The sequence below is a fragment of the Molossus molossus genome, unplaced genomic scaffold (assembly GCF_014108415.1).
Source record: "Molossus molossus isolate mMolMol1 unplaced genomic scaffold, mMolMol1.p scaffold_m16_p_7, whole genome shotgun sequence".
NCBI lineage: Eukaryota > Metazoa > Chordata > Mammalia > Chiroptera > Molossidae > Molossus > Molossus molossus.
In genome coordinates this window covers 17388615-17409326 of record NW_023425401.1, presented here as the reverse complement: position 1 = coordinate 17409326, position 20712 = coordinate 17388615, and the positions used below count along the sequence as shown (strand labels likewise).

The 20712-nt window shown below is 49.0% G+C and overlaps 1 protein-coding gene across 2 annotated transcripts in view; it reads right to left on the bottom strand.

The window, feature by feature from the left end:
* Positions 1 to 4508: 4508 nt before the first annotated feature.
* The window catches only part of RAPGEF5 (Rap guanine nucleotide exchange factor 5), a 232836-nt gene continuing 216632 nt past the window's right edge, over positions 4509 to 20712 (bottom strand). For both annotated transcript variants that reach the window (XM_036247514.1, XM_036247515.1), the window contains 5 exons: positions 18156 to 18206; positions 17278 to 17365; positions 14213 to 14277; positions 9701 to 9755; positions 4509 to 6808 (listed from right to left, as the gene is read on the bottom strand). In XM_036247514.1, the coding sequence (XP_036103407.1) occupies positions 6690 to 6808; positions 9701 to 9755; positions 14213 to 14277; positions 17278 to 17365; positions 18156 to 18206 (378 nt within the window). In that variant the 3' untranslated portion in view covers positions 4509 to 6689. The remainder of the gene's footprint in view (positions 6809 to 9700; positions 9756 to 14212; positions 14278 to 17277; positions 17366 to 18155; positions 18207 to 20712) is intronic.

Genomic DNA, 20712 nt, shown 5'->3' with positions numbered 1-20712 from the left:
GCCACTGCCTCAGTTTCCCCTGGGGGCTAATCGCTGCCGAGACTTTAATCTCTCTGCGTTTTTCTTTTCTTTTTTGGTCAGGACTCCAAGAACTAGTGTCTACTGCAGGGATTTTTCTCAAAATGCAATTATTTTCACTCCGGTGCTAGCTGGAAATGACAGCTTCTAACCACACACAGACAACTTGGGAACTCCAACCGTCTGAGCAGGAACGGGGTCTCAGGAGGGAGGGCTCAAAGCCACCTGCCAGGCAGCGGCTCAGGCTCCTGGTTCCACACTGAGACCGCCTGAGGGTCTTCCTGGGAATAGTCCGGGTCCCCCATCCCCCTTCCTGTAGAAAGCGGGGATGGTGGGTCTACGGGGGGTGTTCTTCTCTTCGTAAGTGGCCTGTCGGAAGAGCTGCGACTTGACCAGCTCCGAGTGTGCCTGGAGCAGGGATCTCGGCTCATGTGGCCAGAAGCCCTGCCCGTCGGGTGTGCCTGGGGACGGGTGTGCTCCTGTCGGGGAAGAGGGGTAATGCCAGGCCTAGGAACACTTCACTGAAGATTAGCACAGCCCGCTGGGGACCCAGAAGACCCAAAAGGAGAATCCAGACATGGAGCCCTCAGGCCCCGAGACACAGTTTGGGGGTCCGTGCACCGGGGCCCGGGCCAGGACTGGGGAGTGCATTTCCGGGTTTGCAAATTGACGGAGACCCTGCTTCTGAGCCGGCAGGAGCCGGCATCGGGGAGCATCTTTCCAGCACGGGCAATGTCGGTGCAGAAAACCCCGAGTATCCTGAGCCGTGGGTGGGGATGTCCCTTTCTTCTCCCTCTGTAGTGGAGCCTCCTCCTCCCTTCCTGTCCGGCTCGCCGATTCCAGGCCTGCCCCCGGGGCGCAGCGATTATGGGGCCAGGACAAGTGGCCAAGCTGGTGGCTCCGGGTGCTGCTCCCCGTGTGTCCCGGAGGCGCTGCCCATGGGCTCTCCACCCTCCCCCTTGTTTCACAGAAGTGCCCCTTCCTGGTGATGAAAACCCCAAGGGTTTTCCTTCCCCGTCCCGTACAGACAGTCCTTCGCACGATGCGGGAGGACAGGTGGTCTCACGCATTAGGGACTGTGCCCAGGCAGGGGCCGGGGGAAAGGGCAGTTCTTCACGAAGAGTGTCCTAGGAGACCGCACTCACCAGTCAGCTCAGGCTAAATTCCACGGAGCTGACCCTCCAACCCGCCCACCCTGCCCACTCCCAGTGGCTTCTAATGATGGGGCTTCATTTCTCACTCAAGCTACACGTCCCTCAAAAGCCGGACACCAGGTGGGTGAGTCCCCCTCACCCGGAACAGTGCAGGTCTGGGCGGGGACCAGCAGGCACAGGTGCCATGTGAGCTGTGGTTATGGGCCACATGGGTCACTTCTTTTCTTTGTTCACTGGACAGAGCAAGACCGTCGGCCGTCCCTGAGTTCAACATGGTGAGACACACAAGCCTGTGCAGGGAGGGACCACCACATGCCAACGGCCAAGCCTGACACAGTGGGCAGCGTAAGGAATCGGGGGCGCCGCCGAATAACACAGAGAAGAGACTGGAGAGCCAATCAGCCGAATAAACAGGGATCAGGCTTTATTGGGTGCACTCCGGGCGGGTTCACAGACTCCGGGGGTCGAGTCCTAGAAGCCGCGCTCAATGTAGGGGCTCGTGTCTTTTATATCTGCCTGTTGTAGCTGGAATTTGTCCCTTAGGGTTTGGCCCTGCGGGGGCTATGCATGGAGCCTCTGGAATGTGAATCGATAAGAGCAAGATGGGAGTTAATCTACAAGCTCAAGGCAGGACGTTCAGGGTAGGAGACAAGGCTGAGCAAGGAGACAATGGTCGAGCACTTTGCCTGGCGCCAGTCCCCAGGCCATCGGACAGGCAGGACCTGTCGTCCTTCCGCAGAGGGGGGGAGAGGACGGAAGGACAGCCCCCCCCCGCCCCGCACACACACCCAGACGTCCCATTCCCCAGAGCGTCACTTCTACCCCTCCGCCTGTCACCCCGCCACGGCTCGGCCCAGGCCAGCGCCACCGGGGCCCTGCTCCTGCGGGCTGAGGTGCTGACAGGCCCTTGAGCTCTCCAGACCGAGAATCTGAGGAAGCGGATGCAATTCCCAACAGCGTGTTTGGTCCTGCAATGACCCAGGGGCAGCTAAGAGATTCAGCATCTACGGGCTGCCTGAGACCCACGTCACCCACTCCTGGCTCCTCAGTGATTTCTGAGTTCTAAACTACTGCACACAGCATGCTGCCAGACACGCCGTGGAACCCACACACGTCGCAGACAAAGCAAGGAGCTCAGCCTGGCTGGTTTGGCTCAGCAGTTGGAGCATCATCCGTGGACCAATGAGTCGCAGGTTTGATTCCGGCCAAGAGCACATACCTCGGTTGTGGTTTGTACCCAGCACTGGTTAGGGCCCTGCAGGAGGCAACCAGTCAGTGTGTCCCTCTCACATCAACATTTCTCTCTCTCCCCCTCCCATTCTATCTGAAGATAAATAGCAAAATATCCTCAGGTGAGGATTAAAAACTAATGAAAGAAGCTCTGAGGCATGTAGTATCTTTAACATAATCTTATATTTGGAAAAGCAGTTTTAAAAAAATGCTTGAAAATACAAGGTAAGGTAACAGTGACTTATATAAGTTTTCACCTTATATTGCTTGGCCATTTTTACATATAAATTATTGCTTACCAGCTTCGATAAATACACACAGCACAGTCATATATGTACAGAAGCAGAAAGCATGAAATCTGAGAAAGAAAATACTGTTAATGGCAATTCTGGTAATTCAACCAATGTTTCATATTTACCAGCTCTTATGATGGTGGAAAACTACGAGGTGTAGTCCCTGAGAAGTTAGGTAGGCACCCTGATTGCGGGTTTTCTATCTTCTAATCGTTAACGCAAGCTGACAGTGTCTCAGCGGTCCTAGTGAATGGTACAAGGCTTGCCTCAGCTCATCGAGCCCATCCCAGTATTTAATAACAGTGTAATACGAATACAATAAATAGGCTGTGCAAATAAATAGTGCTCTGCTAAAAAACGTTTAGTATATACAGCTTTGCTTTTTTTTTTTTCTTTTTTTCTTTTTTTACAGTAGTACATTTTCATCTAACTTTTTGGCAATTTTTAAAACCTTTTCTCCCCGACTGGTTTTCAGCACAATGGCCCGCTTGTTCATAAGCGGGCTGAAATTTTAAGGACGTGTTTGAAGCGTTTAAAAGAAACTCCATGCCGGACAATTGCAGTGCGCCTGATCGTCCCCGTTTTAATGTTTTTGCCTCGTTTCCGAGAAGCGTGCATTAGTTGTGCCGTTTAGGAACACGGAATTGAGACTTGTGGTGTTGGTGATGGCTGCAACAAGGCGCCAGGCGGTGACTGGGGAGCAGGGCAAGCCCAGCTCTGGGGACCCCGAGTCACCAGCAGCCTCTCCTTCCTGCGGCTGTTTGTCCCACTAGGAGGCGGGTAAGCCTTACGGTGCAACATCTCCAGCCAACCGGGAGGGGCGGGGTTTTACTTGATCCTCACGCTTCCTAGCTCAATGCACACACCGCCTGCCGTCCCTGTGGACAGGGGTCTGGGTAAATGAACTTATTCTAAACATAATTAACAATACTAGAAGAAAGTGAATGTAGGCCATAATATCGATCATGACAACCATGTGGCAATTGTGCAGATTATAACAAAGAGTGAATCTGAAACACTGTAGTCTTTGGAGCATCTGTAAGTATGTAGGGAAAAAAAAATTCAGAAAGGCTGCGGTTCTGCCTACAGGAACTTGTCCGGTGCTAACTTCTAAGCAGGGCTGGTTTGCTGGGCTGCTGATGAATCAGACCACAGGGCCGTCGGGAGCTGTGCTGTAGCAAAAGGAACCACTGAGGAGGGTCTGTGCACCGCTGCTGGGACGGTGGCAGATGGCGGACATTCAGAGTGAGTGGAGACTTTATACGATCGTAGAAACCTGAGAGAGCTGGAGGAAGCACCGAGACGTCTTCCAGTCCCCCTTCTAGGCAGAACAAAAGCTAATCCGAAGAGGCCGTGGCAGGTATTCGGAGAGGGAACACGGCCCCCCTTCCCTATGAACAGGGAGCTGCCCTGTTGGCCCTCTCGCTAGCGGACAGCTCAGATCTTTAGAGAGTGTCATGCTGAGCTCCTGCAACTCTGCCTGAAGTTTTTAATCCCAGATGTACGTCTCCTTGGGGCCCCTGCAATGTCTGAGAGCTGCTGCCTGGGGAGTCTCTGGAGACAGCTGTTAAAGTTCAGAAAGATTTGCCCTGGCCGGTTTGCTCAGTGGTTGGAGCGTCGGCCTGTGGTCCAGAGAGACCCGGGTTCGGTTCCCGCTAAGGGCACGTACCTCGGTTGCAGTTTGTCCCCAGCCCTGGTTGGTCGTGAGGGTGGCAGCCACTCGATGTGTCCCTTTCACATTGATGTTTCTCTCTCCCTCTGTTCCTCTCTCTCCCTCCCACTCTACCTGAACAATAAATGGAAAAATGTCCTCAGTCCTTGGGTGAGGATAAAAAAAAAAAGTTGAGAAAGATTTGGAGATTTTCACATTCAGAAGATAGAGCTGGGAAAGCAAATCTAAACTGAACAAAACCCTCCCTTCCCTCAGCCGCCCGAGAGCCACCCAAGCCCGGCTGGAGGAGTCGGCGGACAGCGCCACGCTCTCGCCAGCCTGCTTCCACCCATGCCACGGGGCACTCTGCCCACTGTCAGGCTGTGTTTAAACCGGACGCCCGCTGGATTTGCTGGGCCATGTGCACATTTGAATTGAGGTCTAAGCAACAGGTGCTCTGCTGAAAGAGCTCTCTGCTAGAACAACTGAAGTAGTTTTAGTTGGAACAATGAGGATCTTATGTGAATAAAAATTTAAATGGCAACACACGGAGACAATGCTGAAACGGGCTTGGATGACCTGACTGGGCCAGGGGACTTGCCAGCAGAGGGCCCAGACGAGAACACCTGTGTGTGCTGCCAGCCCTGCCGTCCTCAGCGATGCCAGGAGAGGCCTCCCCAGTGTCTGCCCTGGTTCCGGGCTCCTGCAGTGGGTCTCACGCCAGTCCCAGCAGCCAGGGGCGTTTCTCTAAGAGGACCCGTCCTAGATGGCGCCTTTCGACAAAATCCTGTTCTTTTCAGGACTGAAGTTTTACGTGCTGGGACAGACTGAATCTCTTTGGAAGGTCAACCCCAAATCTGGCTCCTTCCGATAGGGCTCAGTGTGGTTCCCGAGCCCAGCAAACAGCATGGCTAGCGAGGGGTCAGGAAGCACAGGGCCCCGCTCAGGAAGGACGTGCCGATGAGGCAGGGGAGCAGCTCTGTGCGGCACCTGAGCCGTGAACAGGTGGCGGTGGCCAGGGCTCACCTGAGCGGGGCACGAGTGGGCCTGACACAGAAGCCGGGCCCCTGCACGTCGGAACGTGACGAGGATCTAGCTGGCGAGGGCGGGTGTCGCTACTGTATTCCACAGGCGTTTGTGAAGGTCGAGGGAACTTGAACCAGTTCCGAGAACAGCAAGGGTCTTATTTACTGGAGGAGCCCTAATCTATAAAAATGGGCATAAAAAAATACTTCAAAGACTCTTTAAAAAGAAAGACAAGTTATAGGAAGGCTGCCGTCTTGGTTGGAGGGTGAACTCTAGGGCTCATAAGTATCTAAGGTAAATCAGACATTTGGCTATTTCCTGGCTCTTTGCATTTAGCGTGAGATGGGCGATCAGCACCATCTTCCTACCTTGCTCTTCTCCAGAGAGTGCCATGCACCTCCCTGCACACTGTGGGCGAGGGGAGCGGAGCACAGGGTGCCCGCAGGCACAAGAATGCAGACCTCTGGGACTCCGTCACCTGGGTGAGCAGTTGCGGAGCGCCTGCAGTGTGTCAGGCACTGTGCTCTTCAAAAACCATCTTTCCAATAGCAGGTGAGAGCCTGTTTGCACATGTAAAGAAAAGCCCCGGAAATTAAACAGTGGGTTCACTTCCTAAAGATTCCTCTTTTCCCTTATCGGCAAGGCAACTTAGCCTAACTTGCCCATAGTTGCAAATCAGTCGTGCAGAAGTGAATTTCACCAGCGAGCTGACACCCCTAAGTGGTTGTGGGTACAGAGAAGTGCATGCCTTGACGTTTCCCTTTTGGAACTCAGCGCATGGATGCCAGCTGCTGGTCCTCCCTCACTCCCTAGACACAGGTGGCCTTTGCTGAGGTGACCGCTTGTATCGACAGAGACCACGCCTCCCCCCTGGAAACTGGGAGATGCCATCACCGTCTTCTGGTGTTCAAACAAGCCGCTTTCTTCCCAGCCTGCTCCCAGGCACAGTAACACGGGTTCCTTTTTCATGCACACTCTTCCTGAAACATTTGGTCCCTGTAACAAGACATGCCCCCTTGTCTTGGTGCTGGCACATCTGGAGTTGGAAGCTGGATGGGATCGACATTGTCAGCATCAGAAACCAGACTTCTCCGTTTCAAGAAGCTCTGACTCTTCCGCCTTCTCCTTCCGAGAGCGGCGAGGAGAGGCCTCCCCCCTCTCGGTGGCTGGTGTCACTTCCTGAGCAGGCTTTGGTGGGCTTTCCTGTGTGTGTCTTGTGAGTTGCTGATAAAACTCAGCAACTCCTTTCCTCGTGGGGAGGGACGTGCGGGCACTGCCTCCGGAGCTCCGAGCGCTGCAGTCCCTCGGGGGCGGGGCTCACACCCGCGGCTCGATCCTGTGCGAGAGCTCAAACAGGGCCTGCTGGCTGTCAATGACATACAGGTGGTTGACGTAGGCTCTTAACTCTTGGTGCTCTTTTGGAGACATGTCACTTCCTAGTTTTTGGAGGAAAAAAAGACAGTCAGTCTCACGAGAGCGGTAATACTCTTTCTAAAGACCAGTAAAACCCACCTTGAGGCTTAGAGGAAACCTACCAGGCAGACTCCCATTAGTCAGAATCGCAGAAGAGAGATCTTTATGCCAACAGTGCACTTGCTTTTTCAGCTCAGACTAGGTCCCTCAGGTCAGGTAATTAGACGGGCACGGTATTTGTTTCATTGACATTTATACCATGTGTATCGCCTAACATTGCACAGTATTCAGTGGTTGGGTTGTCACCCCCTTCTCAGAGTGGAAACAGCACAGACACACCGGCACCCAGGCCGCGGGGCCCCCAGGTCCACGTCTGCGGTCCCAGGTCCCAAGAACGCCCCGTTCCAATGGCTTTCACTGGCTCTAACTCTCTGGAACTGTGAGAAGTCACTGCTAACCCGTGAGTGCACAGACACAAGAGTTTCTATTGGTGTCCATATTTTTTGGGGAAAAAAAAAACGAAGGGATGGATGGAATGAACAGATATCACAGAACAGAACTTAGGGTGTGGCTAACAGAAAGCTGGGTCCAAAAGCATGTAGACGGGCTAACAGGTACCCAGTGAAAGACCAGGCAGGGGTTTCCACTCCCAAACCCCGGTGGTTGAAACCGCGAGGGGCCGCAGGAGGCTTTCGTGCACTGTGGACACAGGTGTCGCGCTGGCCACAGCTGTGATAAGGAGCCAGAGGTAAGGTAGCCTGGACAATGGGGCAAGCCCGCTTCCCATACTCAGAAACAAACTAAACCCACCCCCACCCCCTAAGCCCCAGGGCACCCGGAGACTGGGTGGACTGCCCACAGAGACAATGTGGACGTGGGGTGCGGTCTCGTCCTCTGGCTTCGGGAGTTTGGGGAGCAGCAGGGGCGAGGCTGCAGTCCCTCGTGAGCAGGGGGACGAAGGCAGCCGTTTTTCCCTCCTCTTTGACAATGCGTTTTTTGTTTAAGGCCTGTAGTCACGGGTGGCTTATAATTCTTAGGTTTAATAGAAACAAGACTTCCTGGTTTCAAAAAGTAAAAGCACCAGGCATTAAATGCCTACCATCCCACTTGTTTGAAAGCGACCAAAAGCTGGGCCGTTCCAGACGCCTTGTCTGGGAGACCCCGCGGGCTGCTCTCCGTTTAGTAAACCCTGGTTGAGAAAACACGATGCTAGCAACATCACCCGGTTGTTACATTTGGGGCCTTAAAAACAGATGGTAGAATGAATGGTTCCAACATGACAACTGACACTGTGGGCGCTTTGTAATGTATAAGGGCTTGATCTTTTGTATAAGAACATGATCTTTCATCCCAAATGCTGACGTTGGCTTGCCATGCCTCCGTAAACTGTCGGCGTGAATTTAGGTAATTCAGTCCCATACATGATTTTTAAAGATATAGCAATACAAAACACACACAGGCCTCGGAGTTATTTAAATTTCCCTTTTGCTTTGTGCTACAGAGACTTACTCTGTGGTGATGGGAGGTTCAAGACAGGGTCAAGGGCAGCCGGGCCAGTATGACCTTCCTGTCCACACTTGTAGCATTTATAAACCAGAGTCCCCTGATACATGAGACTGAAGTCTTAGAATTAGCTGACTACCCATCAATACTTGGGAAGCAAACGAGGATGAAAGAAATGGGAACTCATCGGCAACATGATGCTTGTACATTTGAATGAGTCTCCATGACAATGTTACTATCGCTGTTTCTAGTGTAATAGCACTGTACTTGAGTACTTTGTGGAGAATTGTATAAGCACATAACAATGGTATTAATTGATGTGACTATTTGCAAAATTAGGTCCTGTATTTATAATTTTCTCTTTCAAACAGAAACTTTGTAATTCGTGCGGAAGTTCAGCTGTTTTGTGTGAGGACCACACTGTCAGCCAAGACAAGCCCAGACAGAAAGAAGCAGCTTAAGGATGTGCACCCATCCTCAGGACGTGTGACTTTGATTTTTCTACTTTGTGTACATTCTGTATTGTTAAAACTTCATTTTACAATGAGCACGATTTACTTAACTAAGTAAGTTTTACTTGGTGGACATCTTTCATTGATCTATAGTGACTGAATCCAACGTTCTATTTTTTGTATTGCCCTTTCTATCTACTGAATCTGCACAAGGCAAAGAAAAGGGGATGGACCAGGAAATCACGCAGACTCGGTCTGAATAAGGGCTGGATGAGTCCACCTCTGAGCTGCCTCCGCTCGGTCCCCACAGGATTAACAATCTCTATTCGCCAGTCCCCAGTCATGGTGTCAGGATCCCACTGCCCGTGTGAAAGTTCTGTGAGCTCAGAAAAGTTGATTTCCTTCCTTCCTGCCAAGTTTTAACATGATTTCAACATAATGTAAATTATGCCTGCGATTTAGAAAAGAACAAATATTCCTACTTACATTTGTCTCAGTGGGGAGTCTACAAAAGTGCTCAGAAACATACTTGTTCAGTGAAAGGCAGCTCCAGACAGGAAATTTTTGTTGGAGAGGAGGGAAGATTCTGGAAGGCTGCCTTCGGTATACTAGTCCTGTTCTAGGAAGGCTCCAAGCACAGAGGGTTAGGACAGGTCACCCCGATAAGCCCACCGGTAATTCTGTGCCCGTGGGCGATCTAACAAGACTTTCTGGGTGGAGAGGGGGCTTCTGATGGTCCCAAGTCACTCTGTACAGTATAAACTTGCTGCCATATCTTGTCTTCCTCTGCATCCCCAACTCGCAGCGATGGCACAGAGAGAGAATACAGCGTATGTGCACAGTGCGCACATTATGCTTTACAACTGCTTTACAGTCATTACCACCAGATACTCCTGACAGGGTCACTGTCTACGCCACTGTACAGTAAGTTTGCACTGCACACTGGCTTCAAATACTCACCAAACTGGTTAGTCCTGCAGTGTCTCAGGGTTCGGACGGTGTCTGCAATCATGTGCTAGAAGGCAGAGCAGGACACATATCAGTGGAAGGGGCACTGAGGGTGTTGCTGAAGTAGCACACCTGCCAGGATCTGAGGATATTTGTTTTGCACCCTTGGGTGCAATTTGGAGCTGGACTTTAATGGATAATATTGAGCGTGGATTACAGAAGAATATCCAGTCCTTGTCTGTAGAAACAGTGGCTCCCCAACCCGGATGCACAAGTCTAACTGAGCCACGGGAAAAGACACGAGGAAGAAATGCAGCTCTCACGCCTCCGGCCACGTGTCTAGTTTGCTCAGGCTTTCACTTCAGGGGTGCCCGCCTTTTCTCCCTCCTGGCCTTGGGAGGCGTCCTTCTCAACATCCTCACCGTCCTCTGCACCAGACATGCTGGCTCTGCGCTGTGTTTGGTGGGGAACGTTCCTGCCTGCCCAGCGTCTCCCACCTGTCCTACACGTGCACGCACGCACGCCTCCTGAATGCAGGCAGGTGTTTTTGAGGAATCAAAGGCTCAGGTGTCCCAAATGGTGGTAGGAAGTGACATATCCATGGAAGACAAATGTTTTCTGAAAGGTCAATATCTTCCCAAAGACTGTTTTCTGTTTATAATGCATATTCCCTCCCACACCCCTCAGTATTCTGCTTGAATGTCTTTCTTGGGAGTTCTCACTGGTCTCCGGCACCCACACGATCCCGTCACCTCCCGCCTGTACACCTGCGACAGTTCTAGGCGCCGCTGCCTCGGTTTTCCATGATGAAGGAAATGCAGCGCGCAGGGCGAGACCATCCTCCACTACAGCTCCTCCCATCAAGTTCCAGAACAGCCTCCAAAGCCTCTTGTCATCATGTTCTAGTCCCCTGGAAAATCTGCAGTGACTCCCTAATTTGTTTCATATCAAAATCCAAACATCACCTCATTATGCAAGAATCAACCTTGTCCATGACCTGGTGCTTCAACCCTCCCCACCTGGGCCATCGCCCTCCACGCCCTGGGCAGATACACTGAACCCAGGTCCATCCATAAATAGCGAGCCCTCAAGGGGTCATTGCTCACATAAAGCTAATATGAATTTTTAAAACTTAAAATCCAGCAGAACGAGAGAAACGGTGTCTGAATATGACCTACTTATTAAATTGTTCTCACAGCTGTATTTCTGCTCAGTAGTGGAAAATTAAACAGGACAGTGATGAGAACAGTCGCTCCAGCTGCACTTGCAAAGGAAGCGAGGCCTGACTCATGTCTGCCGGGGGATTGTTACGTTTCCTTCCCCAGCGCACCGCGCGCCCCAGGACGGCCCCGCCTCGCTTTGCGCTAGGGCGGCGCGTCGATTGCCATCCTGTGCCATTTGTGCAGCTCACGCAGGGCTCAGTCCTGACTGCGGCACAGACACCCGAGTCCTGGCCCTCATCTTGAGGTTTTCGGAAGGGACAGAGAGGACGATGTGGTGAAAAGATGATGCTCTTTTTTTTTTTTTTTTTATCCTCACCCGAGGACACTTTTTGTTCAGATAGAGTAGGAGGGAGAGAGAGAGAGAGAGAAACATCGATGTGAAAGGGACACATCGAGTGGTTGCCACCCGCACGACCAACCAGGGCCAGGGACAAACTGCAACCAAGGTACATGCCCTTAGCGGGAACCGAACCCCAGTCTCTCGGGACCGCAGGCTGATGCTCTAACCGCTGAGCCAAACCGGCCAGGGCAAAAGATGATGCTCTTAACATTGAGGGACCCAGAGGAGGAAGGGGAGAGCGTTTGTTTCTTCCGTGCTTCACAGTTTGGGACTGAGCCGTGCAGAGCCTCGAGGCAGCGGAGGGAACACTGGACATCAGCCCCAGGCCGCTCGGGGGTTGTCGTGTCATCTGACTGAATGTGTGGGCCTGCACCAGCCAGATACAGATAACGCGCTGTATTATCTGCTCGCTGGCTCAAGCTAATATCCATCATGAGGAACTGGTTCCTCACAAGTTAATTCAGTTACGTTCTATTGGTTCATTATTGTGAAAGATGATCCTGCTTTAGCTTAAGTGAAATCCTGTCCTTTGCTAAGACATATTCCTTCAAAATACTGCCTCTACGAGAAAATTCTGCTTTGTTCCCCGGCATCGGAGTATAACATAGGTTATGTACAATGTAAATACATGTTTGTCCTTCCGGAAAATTCTAACTTCACCCTGTCTTTTCTGTACAAGGAGGGGGTGAGCAGGAGGTGTGCTGTATGTTAACGCCTTCTACTTTGAGGACCAGGAACCCACTGTGTGTCCCAGGGGCCTTATAGAACTACTTATCTTCTTTTCAATGAAAGTTCTCTTCAGGAATTTACAATTAAAAATAGAGTGTACCCAGCCAGTGTGGCTCAGTGGTTGAGTGCCAACCCATGTACCCAGAGGTCACTGGTTCCATTCCTGGTCAGTACACATGCCCAGGTTGTGGGCCTGATCCCCAGAAGGGGGCACGCAGGAGGCAGCCGATCGATGATTCTCCCTCATTGATGTCTCTCTCTCTCTCTCTCTCTCTCTCTACTATCAATAAAATAAATAAATAAATAAATAAAGAGAAAATAGAGTATTACTTATGTATGCCATGCTATTTCCTTAAACTTTCTTAAAGAATTAAGGGTACAGATAATTACCCACCATTGCAGAAGTGCTATTAGTTAGACTTTGTTTGTTTTAGTCACAATGGTTAGTTGGACGCTTTAGCATGTGTGAAAGCAAGACCCTAGACAACACCAGCTGGCATTAAAAGCCTTCCCCCGGGCTGTGGAGAAAGTGGGGGAAGACCAGAGATGCTGGCCAGAGACCAAGAGAGAAGGGTGTAGGGGATCTTCCCATGGCTCCTTCCCATCTGTGGCAGCACTTATCTGAGGGGAAAGAACACAATGAACTTAAGCAAACCACTGGTTCACTTTGGGGAGAAGGTCAACCACCAGCCTGCCCTTGACAATGGCTATGAGTCAGCTTACGGAGTCCCACTGCTCCCCTAGCCCCTGGTTAGTCAGGAGGAATGTCACCAGACCTCTACGGGGAATTCCACTTGGAGTGACAAACCTCATCCTGTATCTTCACACGTGCTCTCCAGAGCTTATCCGCATTCTTAACCGGTGCGCTGGCCGGGATTTGGAGTGCGTACTGACCAAAGGCTTTGCATTCCGCAGTCCTTTCATTAACACCAAGCACCGGAGGGTCTGCCTGGAAACTAGACTGTTAGTGCCCACAGCCTTTAGCTGCAAATAGGCATCCTGTGGTCTTCAGAACATGGCACGGTGACGCAGAACAAATCTCCAAAGAATAAGTACCAAAACCCCAACACTTTAAATCTCCATTTCCATTGGTTTGAGCACAGTCTCTCAATAACTGAGCTCTGACTCCACAGCACTGAGTGCAGAGAGAGACTGGAGAAGTTAGAGGTACGTCCACTTTCAAAATAACTAGACACAAAGGGATCATCCTCAAGGGATTAAAATGGACCTCTGGCAAGATATTCTAAGACGTCTGTCTTCCTGATCCTAGGAGTGTGGCTCTCAAGTGGGACCGTGTCCTGTGCGGCCTCATTCCGTGTGTGCGAGTGACCCTGACGATCAGAGCCAAAGGTCAGATGCCCCCACCTCACTCACCCCACCTCTCACAGAGAACCGGGGGTCACTTCCTGAAAGAGTTCACACCAATCCGTTACCATTACTGGAAAGGTCACTCAAAGGTCAAGATCTGTGGACAGGGGTCACTGGGATCATTCTTAACCACGAAGGGCAATCTAATCCATGACTAAAGTTCCTCTGTCAGACAAATGCATTCTTCTCTTTGGAGCAGCCCTGGCTACACTTGCTCGGTTCCTACAGGCAACTCCTCCTTCCTCCTGGGAGTGGGCTGGTCAGAAAGGCCAGGAGGAGCCTGTGCACAATTCAGGGAGAGTCCTGGTAAGAAGGGACTGGCTGGGGACCCCTTTCTCGGGAGCACAGGGCACAGTCTCTCCACAGTGGCACCCTCTGTCCATATGCTGATAAAAGGGTGGTCCTTCCCCTCACACACAGACCCTACAGAGTCCACCTTCATAGCCAAGCTGGACACCTCTCCCCAAAGGGAGAGCTTCCGCCTGTGCCCGAGAAGCAGTGCATGCTGGGACACACCGCGATGCCTTTAAAGCTGAAACGCTTAACTTCACGAGTGTGAATTCCCCGACAGCATCCTAACGGTTTTATTTTTGGTTCAATAACATACACTCAAGTGCTGATGTTCATCTAAGAGCTTCCATTTTGAAAAATAAAAATCAGATTTTTATATTTGGTGCTTAACACCTCGCTAGCACTTTTTAATTGCAATACATTTTATTGACAAGACACAACCTGCAGCAAACGAGCTCCTGGACACGGTCATGTGTTCGCATTCGGTGAAGGAAAGGGCCTCATCCATTTGTTTCTTGGCGCAAAAAAAAAAGGATACATTTGAAAAAAGGAGAAATAATGAAATTTACTTACCAGCTTTTCAAAGTTGACAAGATTATCCAAGAATGTTTTATTTCCCTCATGAATAAATGTTACATCTGGAAATTGAAAACAGAATGACGTACCATTAGGAATGGATCATGAGCCAGGCTGGAGCGGTCTAGATGCAATGTAACCTACTCATTTTTCTTAAACGTTACGGATTGTTTCCCACATCCTGACAAGGCAGCTGGAAACGGAATCTGCACACTGTTCAGTGAAAGGGCATCACTTACGTGTGTGGGGAGAAAACACATTAGTGCAAGTATACATTTTGCACTTCCAATGGTGTATTTGACGTCAACCTGCTCAGTACAAACTAAGGCTATTCTGTTACCTAACTGGTCCATTGTGTTTTTAGGCCAGAACATTGAGCAGAAAACAACGGAATCTCCAGAAACAATAACATTTTAATACTTATGTTCTTCTAAAACAATTTTAGGCAAAGTGTAGGAAACCTGCTTCGTTTATAATATTCAGATTTAGATCCAGATGTTTATTGTTTAGACTTTTGGCTCTCCAAGTCAGCGCTTGATTGTGTATCAGAAGCGAGTACGGACAGAGGCAGGTTTGAAAATGGCAAGGTTCCTGGCCTATTCAACCGGTAGACAGAAAACATCACTGATGGAAATAACCGAGGGGAAGAAAGTGGGCCGCAGGCACAGTGCCCGAGGAGTGCAGGGAAGCTGGTGGCCGACAGGAGCCTCAGGCCACACGCTGACCTCACAAAGGCCACACGCCGGCCTCACAGTCTGCAGGCTGGGCACTGACTGCCTCAGAAACGGAAACACGGGAGGCCTGGTCCTTCTTAATTGCCAGCCGGTTCAAGTCCGTCCTTTCTCTCTGACAAAAAGGAACCCAAAGTAGGAAGCACAGGTCGGGGTGGGGTGGGGTTCCATTAAAAGTTAGTTCTTCTAAAGTAGTTTATTGACACTTTTAAAATAATTTTGCATTTAGAAAAAAACCCCCTAAGAATTAACGTAGATTGTTTTTCGCAAAATGTCTATGATATATACATGACATACATATATATTTCAAGTTTTCATCCTATTATCCTTGGGAAATTATTTCAGACAAAAATGGCAACTTTAAATACAAAGGATTGCTAACGATGCTTATTTTTACAATGACAGAAAAATTAAGGTAAAGAAGAAATAAGTGTTTAAACTCAAGAAAGCTTTTTATGAAAAAAAGAAGAAAAGTATTTAATTCACTTGTGTGAATGAGTGATGTATATTCAGTAGAAAAAAAGGGAAATTTGTTGTGCTGCCAACAAGGAGGTCTAGATAAACTCAGTAGAGCAGAAAATCGCATCCGAGCTAAGTTGTAAGTGTGAGACACTTGACTGCATTAAGTATTTTTTGGAGGGAAATCACTAATAAACAGCAGAAAGCTTTGCTCATACCTAATTAAGTTAAAGGGGCTTTGTCAGCTCATTTCTCATTACTTTAAAAATATTTGTTTGCCCCGCCGGTGTGGTTCAGTGGTTGAGCATCGATCCATGCACCAAGAGGTCACCAGTTCGATTCCCAGCCAGGTTGCGGCCTTGATCCCCAGCAGGGGGCAGGCAGGAGGCAGCCGATTGCTGTTTCTCTCTCACATCAATGTTTCTATCTCACTCCTCCTTCCTCTCTCTCTAAAAAATTAATAAAAACATCTTTTTTTAAAAAATGTAAACAAGTTTTATTTCAAAAACGTTAATTCTTAAAGTCAGTTCCTTTCTAAGATCTGTCCTCATATTCTATTTTTCCCATTTGTGTCTAAATGAGACTATGTGTTACTTCCCTCCTGCCGGCTCCTCTCTTCAATGGAGGTGTTTTATTTTGCAAATAAAAATCATAAACCTGAATAAACTTATCCTAGAAGGAAATAAACATGTAGAATCAAATGTACTTTTAAATTATTTTGATATTACAATCTCTCCTTATTTCATCCATTTACATTTAGCAGACTCTTTTCAGTCTAGATGAAGTAAGTGTGCGCCTCTCAACTGTCCTAATATAATACTGTTTCTCGGAGATTCTTGCTTTATGCTAGATGCAGACTAAATGAGTAGCTGCGAGAGTGCATAGCATCTCAGCAATTCTCCAACCTCTGCTGGCTCTCGGGAGAAGCAGAAGAGGGAATATCATCAGCTTTACTGCCAGTGCGGTGGGCGGGGGGATGGGCAGTGTGTGGGGGGGGTGTAGGATGGCCAGGCCAACCAGTAATCCAGCTCCTTGGTAACTCATTTCCAGAATCACATTTATGGGTCCAGTTATGGGGACCTGACCCAGCTGAAGTTACAAGTCTCTGAAGAGCAGAGGCTATATAAAAGAGTGTATCTATAAAATCTGTTTTAAAAATTAAAACATGGCCAAGAAAAATGACCAAATCCCCTTTCCCTGGACAGCACACAGGGAGGACATATATGGAATGTCAGGAGCATATGCTAGATTACAACGAACTTCCCCTTCATGAATTCCTTTGGTTTGAAAGAGACCACTGAGAACTCATTAGTACATTCAACTAACATGTTTCATGACACAGGACAAGTCAGTGGACTAACTTGGATGGTCACGTTCTTTCCCCGGTGGATTCCACTCCCGGAGAGAAGAAAGTACATTCCTGACCACGGGTGTTTCTCACACAGCAGCAGGCTGTGGGCTGCATCTCTGAAACTTAGGCTGCAAAGGAAGCGCTTGACTGATCACCGCTGGGGTTCTTTGTGCCAGCCCAGTGGTTGAACCAAGTGACGGAAAACTCACAGAAAATAAAACAGCGCTGGGAAGCAGGGTAAAACAAGAATACCAGTTTCCGGTGCCAAAGTTTGTGAGTCAGAAGAAAATGCGTTGATGTCTGCTTAAGGACAATTCAGTATCTTAGGTATTTAGAAACGACAGAGCATTTGAAATACAATCACCAGCAAACACTGTTGGGCCCGAATGCTAAAATTACTTTAAAGATATAAACTGAGTCCTCTCTCTCTCTCTCTCTCTTTTCCCTTTTTGTCCTCTATGGTTATAGTGATCAATTTCTGCAAGACGGAATTACAGAGCATAACAGAGAAGAAATGTTACCTTTAAGCAACAAGGGCATGAAAGGGATTTTGGGCGGCTTCATCTTTTTGAATGCATCTCTGTAGGCTTTGTGATTCAGGGAAGGATCCTGCAGAACCAAGCAGATTACAAAGAGAAAGAAAAATCAATGGGCTACAGAAACAATTCCATATCCACTTTTGCTTCACAATGTGAGCATGACTTAGATCCTGAGAGGTCCTCCCTAACAACGAAGTAGACAAAGGCCTCCTAGGAAAATAAGCTCACTCCGTTAGAGCAGGAAGTCTAGACAATGAATGAAAGCCGTTATTGGTTTACAATAATGGGAAATGGCTGCAAAAGAGAGACACCTTTTGATTGCTCTATTATTTTCCTCAAATCAGTCCTTAAGAACAGTTCCCTCTGCACAATTTCTGTCATGAGGAAACCCCAACGTCTTCTGTTAGGTCAGCTGCAAAGAAAAACTGCCCTTGTGATGCACAGATAATGCGGAGAAAACAAGAGAGGACCGCCTTGTTGTGTTCCGAAAAGAAACTATAGATTCTGTACCCAAACCTAAGAAATGGTAAAAAGGAGAAGAGAACAATGCACAAGACACAGGTTGCACACTAAATGTATACCAATTAGTGTCATAGGCTCTGAAATGGATGATACTAAAAATCTGCCTTTGAAAAACCATACCAAATGGACCGTTCTCACTATTGTTTTCCCTGGAGAAGAAGCATTAACTGCAAACTTGCTTCACCTCCTAAGAAGCAAAGCTCCATTTCCATACACAGGTGAACCTGTCCAAGCTACCTGCCCTGCCGGAGTGCGGACACCCACCACTGCGATCTAGAAGGAAATTAGACACTAGCGACTCACGTGAAGAGTAAGTCCCCTCCGGCTCAGCTACTTACCGTTAGACTTTCAAGTTCAGAGAAAAGTTTCTTAAATTTCCCAGGGATTTTCTGAAAACAAAAAGAAAAAGAAAAGGTCAAAGAAGTCAGTTATTTTGAGAGGCGACCAGGGGAGTGCTCATTAAGCCGTGCTTATGTGTGCCATTTCTGAACATAAATACATCTATCACCGGTTGTTCCCCTCACTGCGTCTCATGACACAGTTTTCATCACCCCCTAATGCGACATTCCTTGGGAATGTGTCTAAAAACAGTTTGAAATATATAACAGCCACATGACTGGAATCTGGCTGGTTAGACATTCTGCACACTGGTGATTTTTAAATAAGAACTTGAATTTCCATCCATAACCTACCTCTGACAAATGCTCTCATCGTCTTAAATAGTCTTGCTGATTGGGAATGATAACGTCGGCTGACGTTTTTTGTGTGAATGATAGAATTCTGTTTCACAGCGGAGGGCTAAATAGTGAAAGGCTATGAAAACCCTGCATGACAAACCAGGTAGAATGACTGAATTATAAAGATCAGCCACACCAACAGGTGGTGTGTAAAATGATAGAGGATGTGCCATACTCCCAAATAAAAATTCGGGCCGAAGGTAAGAAGAGCCTGGAATTTTCCAGCCTGCCTTTAGTGTGATTAAGTGAAAAGCTGGTTGCTGTTCATACGGGCGTAGGGAGAAGGCAGTCTGCATTTGAATTCTGCCTCAGCCCCTCTCTAGCCGTGTGGTTTGACGCGAATCTCCAAGCTCTCCGACTGATATGGAGACAACTCCTAAGAAGTACACAGTTCATGGTTGGTGCTGAACGAATTCCAGCTATTAACCCTGACGACCGTGTTCTGGAAGGTATTTGTGGGGCTTTCTGTTTTCAAAACACACCAAAGTAATTGAGGCAAACTCAATAATTAGACTTTTAAATTATGTAGAAATAGACTTTTCAATTTGATTATTTTGAATTAGGACTCAGTGTGTCACAGCAAACAGGCAGTTTAATGTTTGGAAACTAGTTACACGGACACACCTATATAGCCAATGAAAGACACATCAAATGAGAAAAGAAAGAATGTAGCCATCTGCAACTTATTCCCATCCTTCTGAGCCTGCATGTCTTAGCGTTGGACAGTCCACAGGAATGTCCCAGTGGCTCCTCAAACTCAGAGCCAAACTGATCAACTCCAGGGGTCAGCCATGGGCCAAACCTGGCTCACCACCTGCTTTTGTAAATAAAGTTTTATTGGAACACTGCCATGCCCACTCATTTACATATCAATTGTGGTGACTCCTGCACTACAGTGGCAGAGCTGAGTCACTGCAACAGAGACGGCCTAAAACATTTAGTCTCTGACCCCTCACCTACAAAGTTTGCTGGCCTCCGTTCTAGTTCCTTCAAATCTGCTGGCACCAGCCCTAGAGATCCCTGTGGTCACCTGCACATGGGATGCCCACGCTGACTGCCCAGCAACCCCCAACTCAACCTCTAAGACCCTGCTCCTCAGAGCTTGTCTGTAGAGTCTTCTCAGCTCCCCCGAGGTGGACGAAGGTCCTCTACTTGCTCTGCTGTGGTCCGACTGGACTTGGTTCAAGACCTCCTTCAGCAGAGCACACTCTGTCCCCATTCGCCTGGCCCGTTTCCTTTCTGCCAGGGCGAAGCTGCAGTGCCTGGCACAAGGAGCTCATGGAGTGCACGCTGTTTGAATTTAATTTCTCCTCCCAGGTTTAATTCTCCTGTAGCCCGTCCAGCCATCGTTCCTCCTCTGGTCAACTGGGGCACCTGTTGCCCACCTCCTTCACCTTATGATGCACGTGCACAGTCTCGTTGGCTTAACCAGAGCGGGCAAGCCTTTCATTTCTTTCTTTTGAACCTTCTTAAGGAGCACTGACCCTGACCCTCAGGTCACCCACCACAGTGCACTCCATCAGGGTATCTCCCTGATTCGCAGAAGGAGAACCTGTAAGTTGCCCAGAAACCCATGCTGAGAGCTAATGTAAGGAAAGAAATAGCTGGCCTATCAGCCTCTCTCTTGCAGGAGTTTGCACTGGGAACCACGCAGAGAATGGAGCGGTTAGTGATCGGAGCTGGGACTGGGAAGGCTGGAGAGAGGCAAGGAGACCGACGTGAACACATGCGGGCTGGAGACAAGAGGCAGACGACTTGATGGTTAAAGAGAAGGGATGAGGGAGAGAAATGGTACATGGAACAAAGCAGCCAGTCAGTAGGGAACAGAGAGTGAAGGAAACAGAAATCCAAGGGAAGAAGGCGATGGGGCCATGGGAGAGGCAGAGGGCCCTTCGTCTGTGTCTGGCTAAATTCAGGGGTGCCCCAATGTCAGTTCTCCCCACATATCCCTTCAGGTCCATGTCTGAGAACTTGGGCTAACTTTCGCGGGCTCTCCATCTGAGAACCTAAACAGCCTTCATCATACAACACCAACAGAGGCCGAGCCAGGAGTTGGGAGGCCTGACACTTACAGCATTTTGTGGGCCCTCTTTAAGAAAATGAATACCAACTTACTTTACTTTTGCAAATTTTACCAAGGTGGACACCATCCACGTGG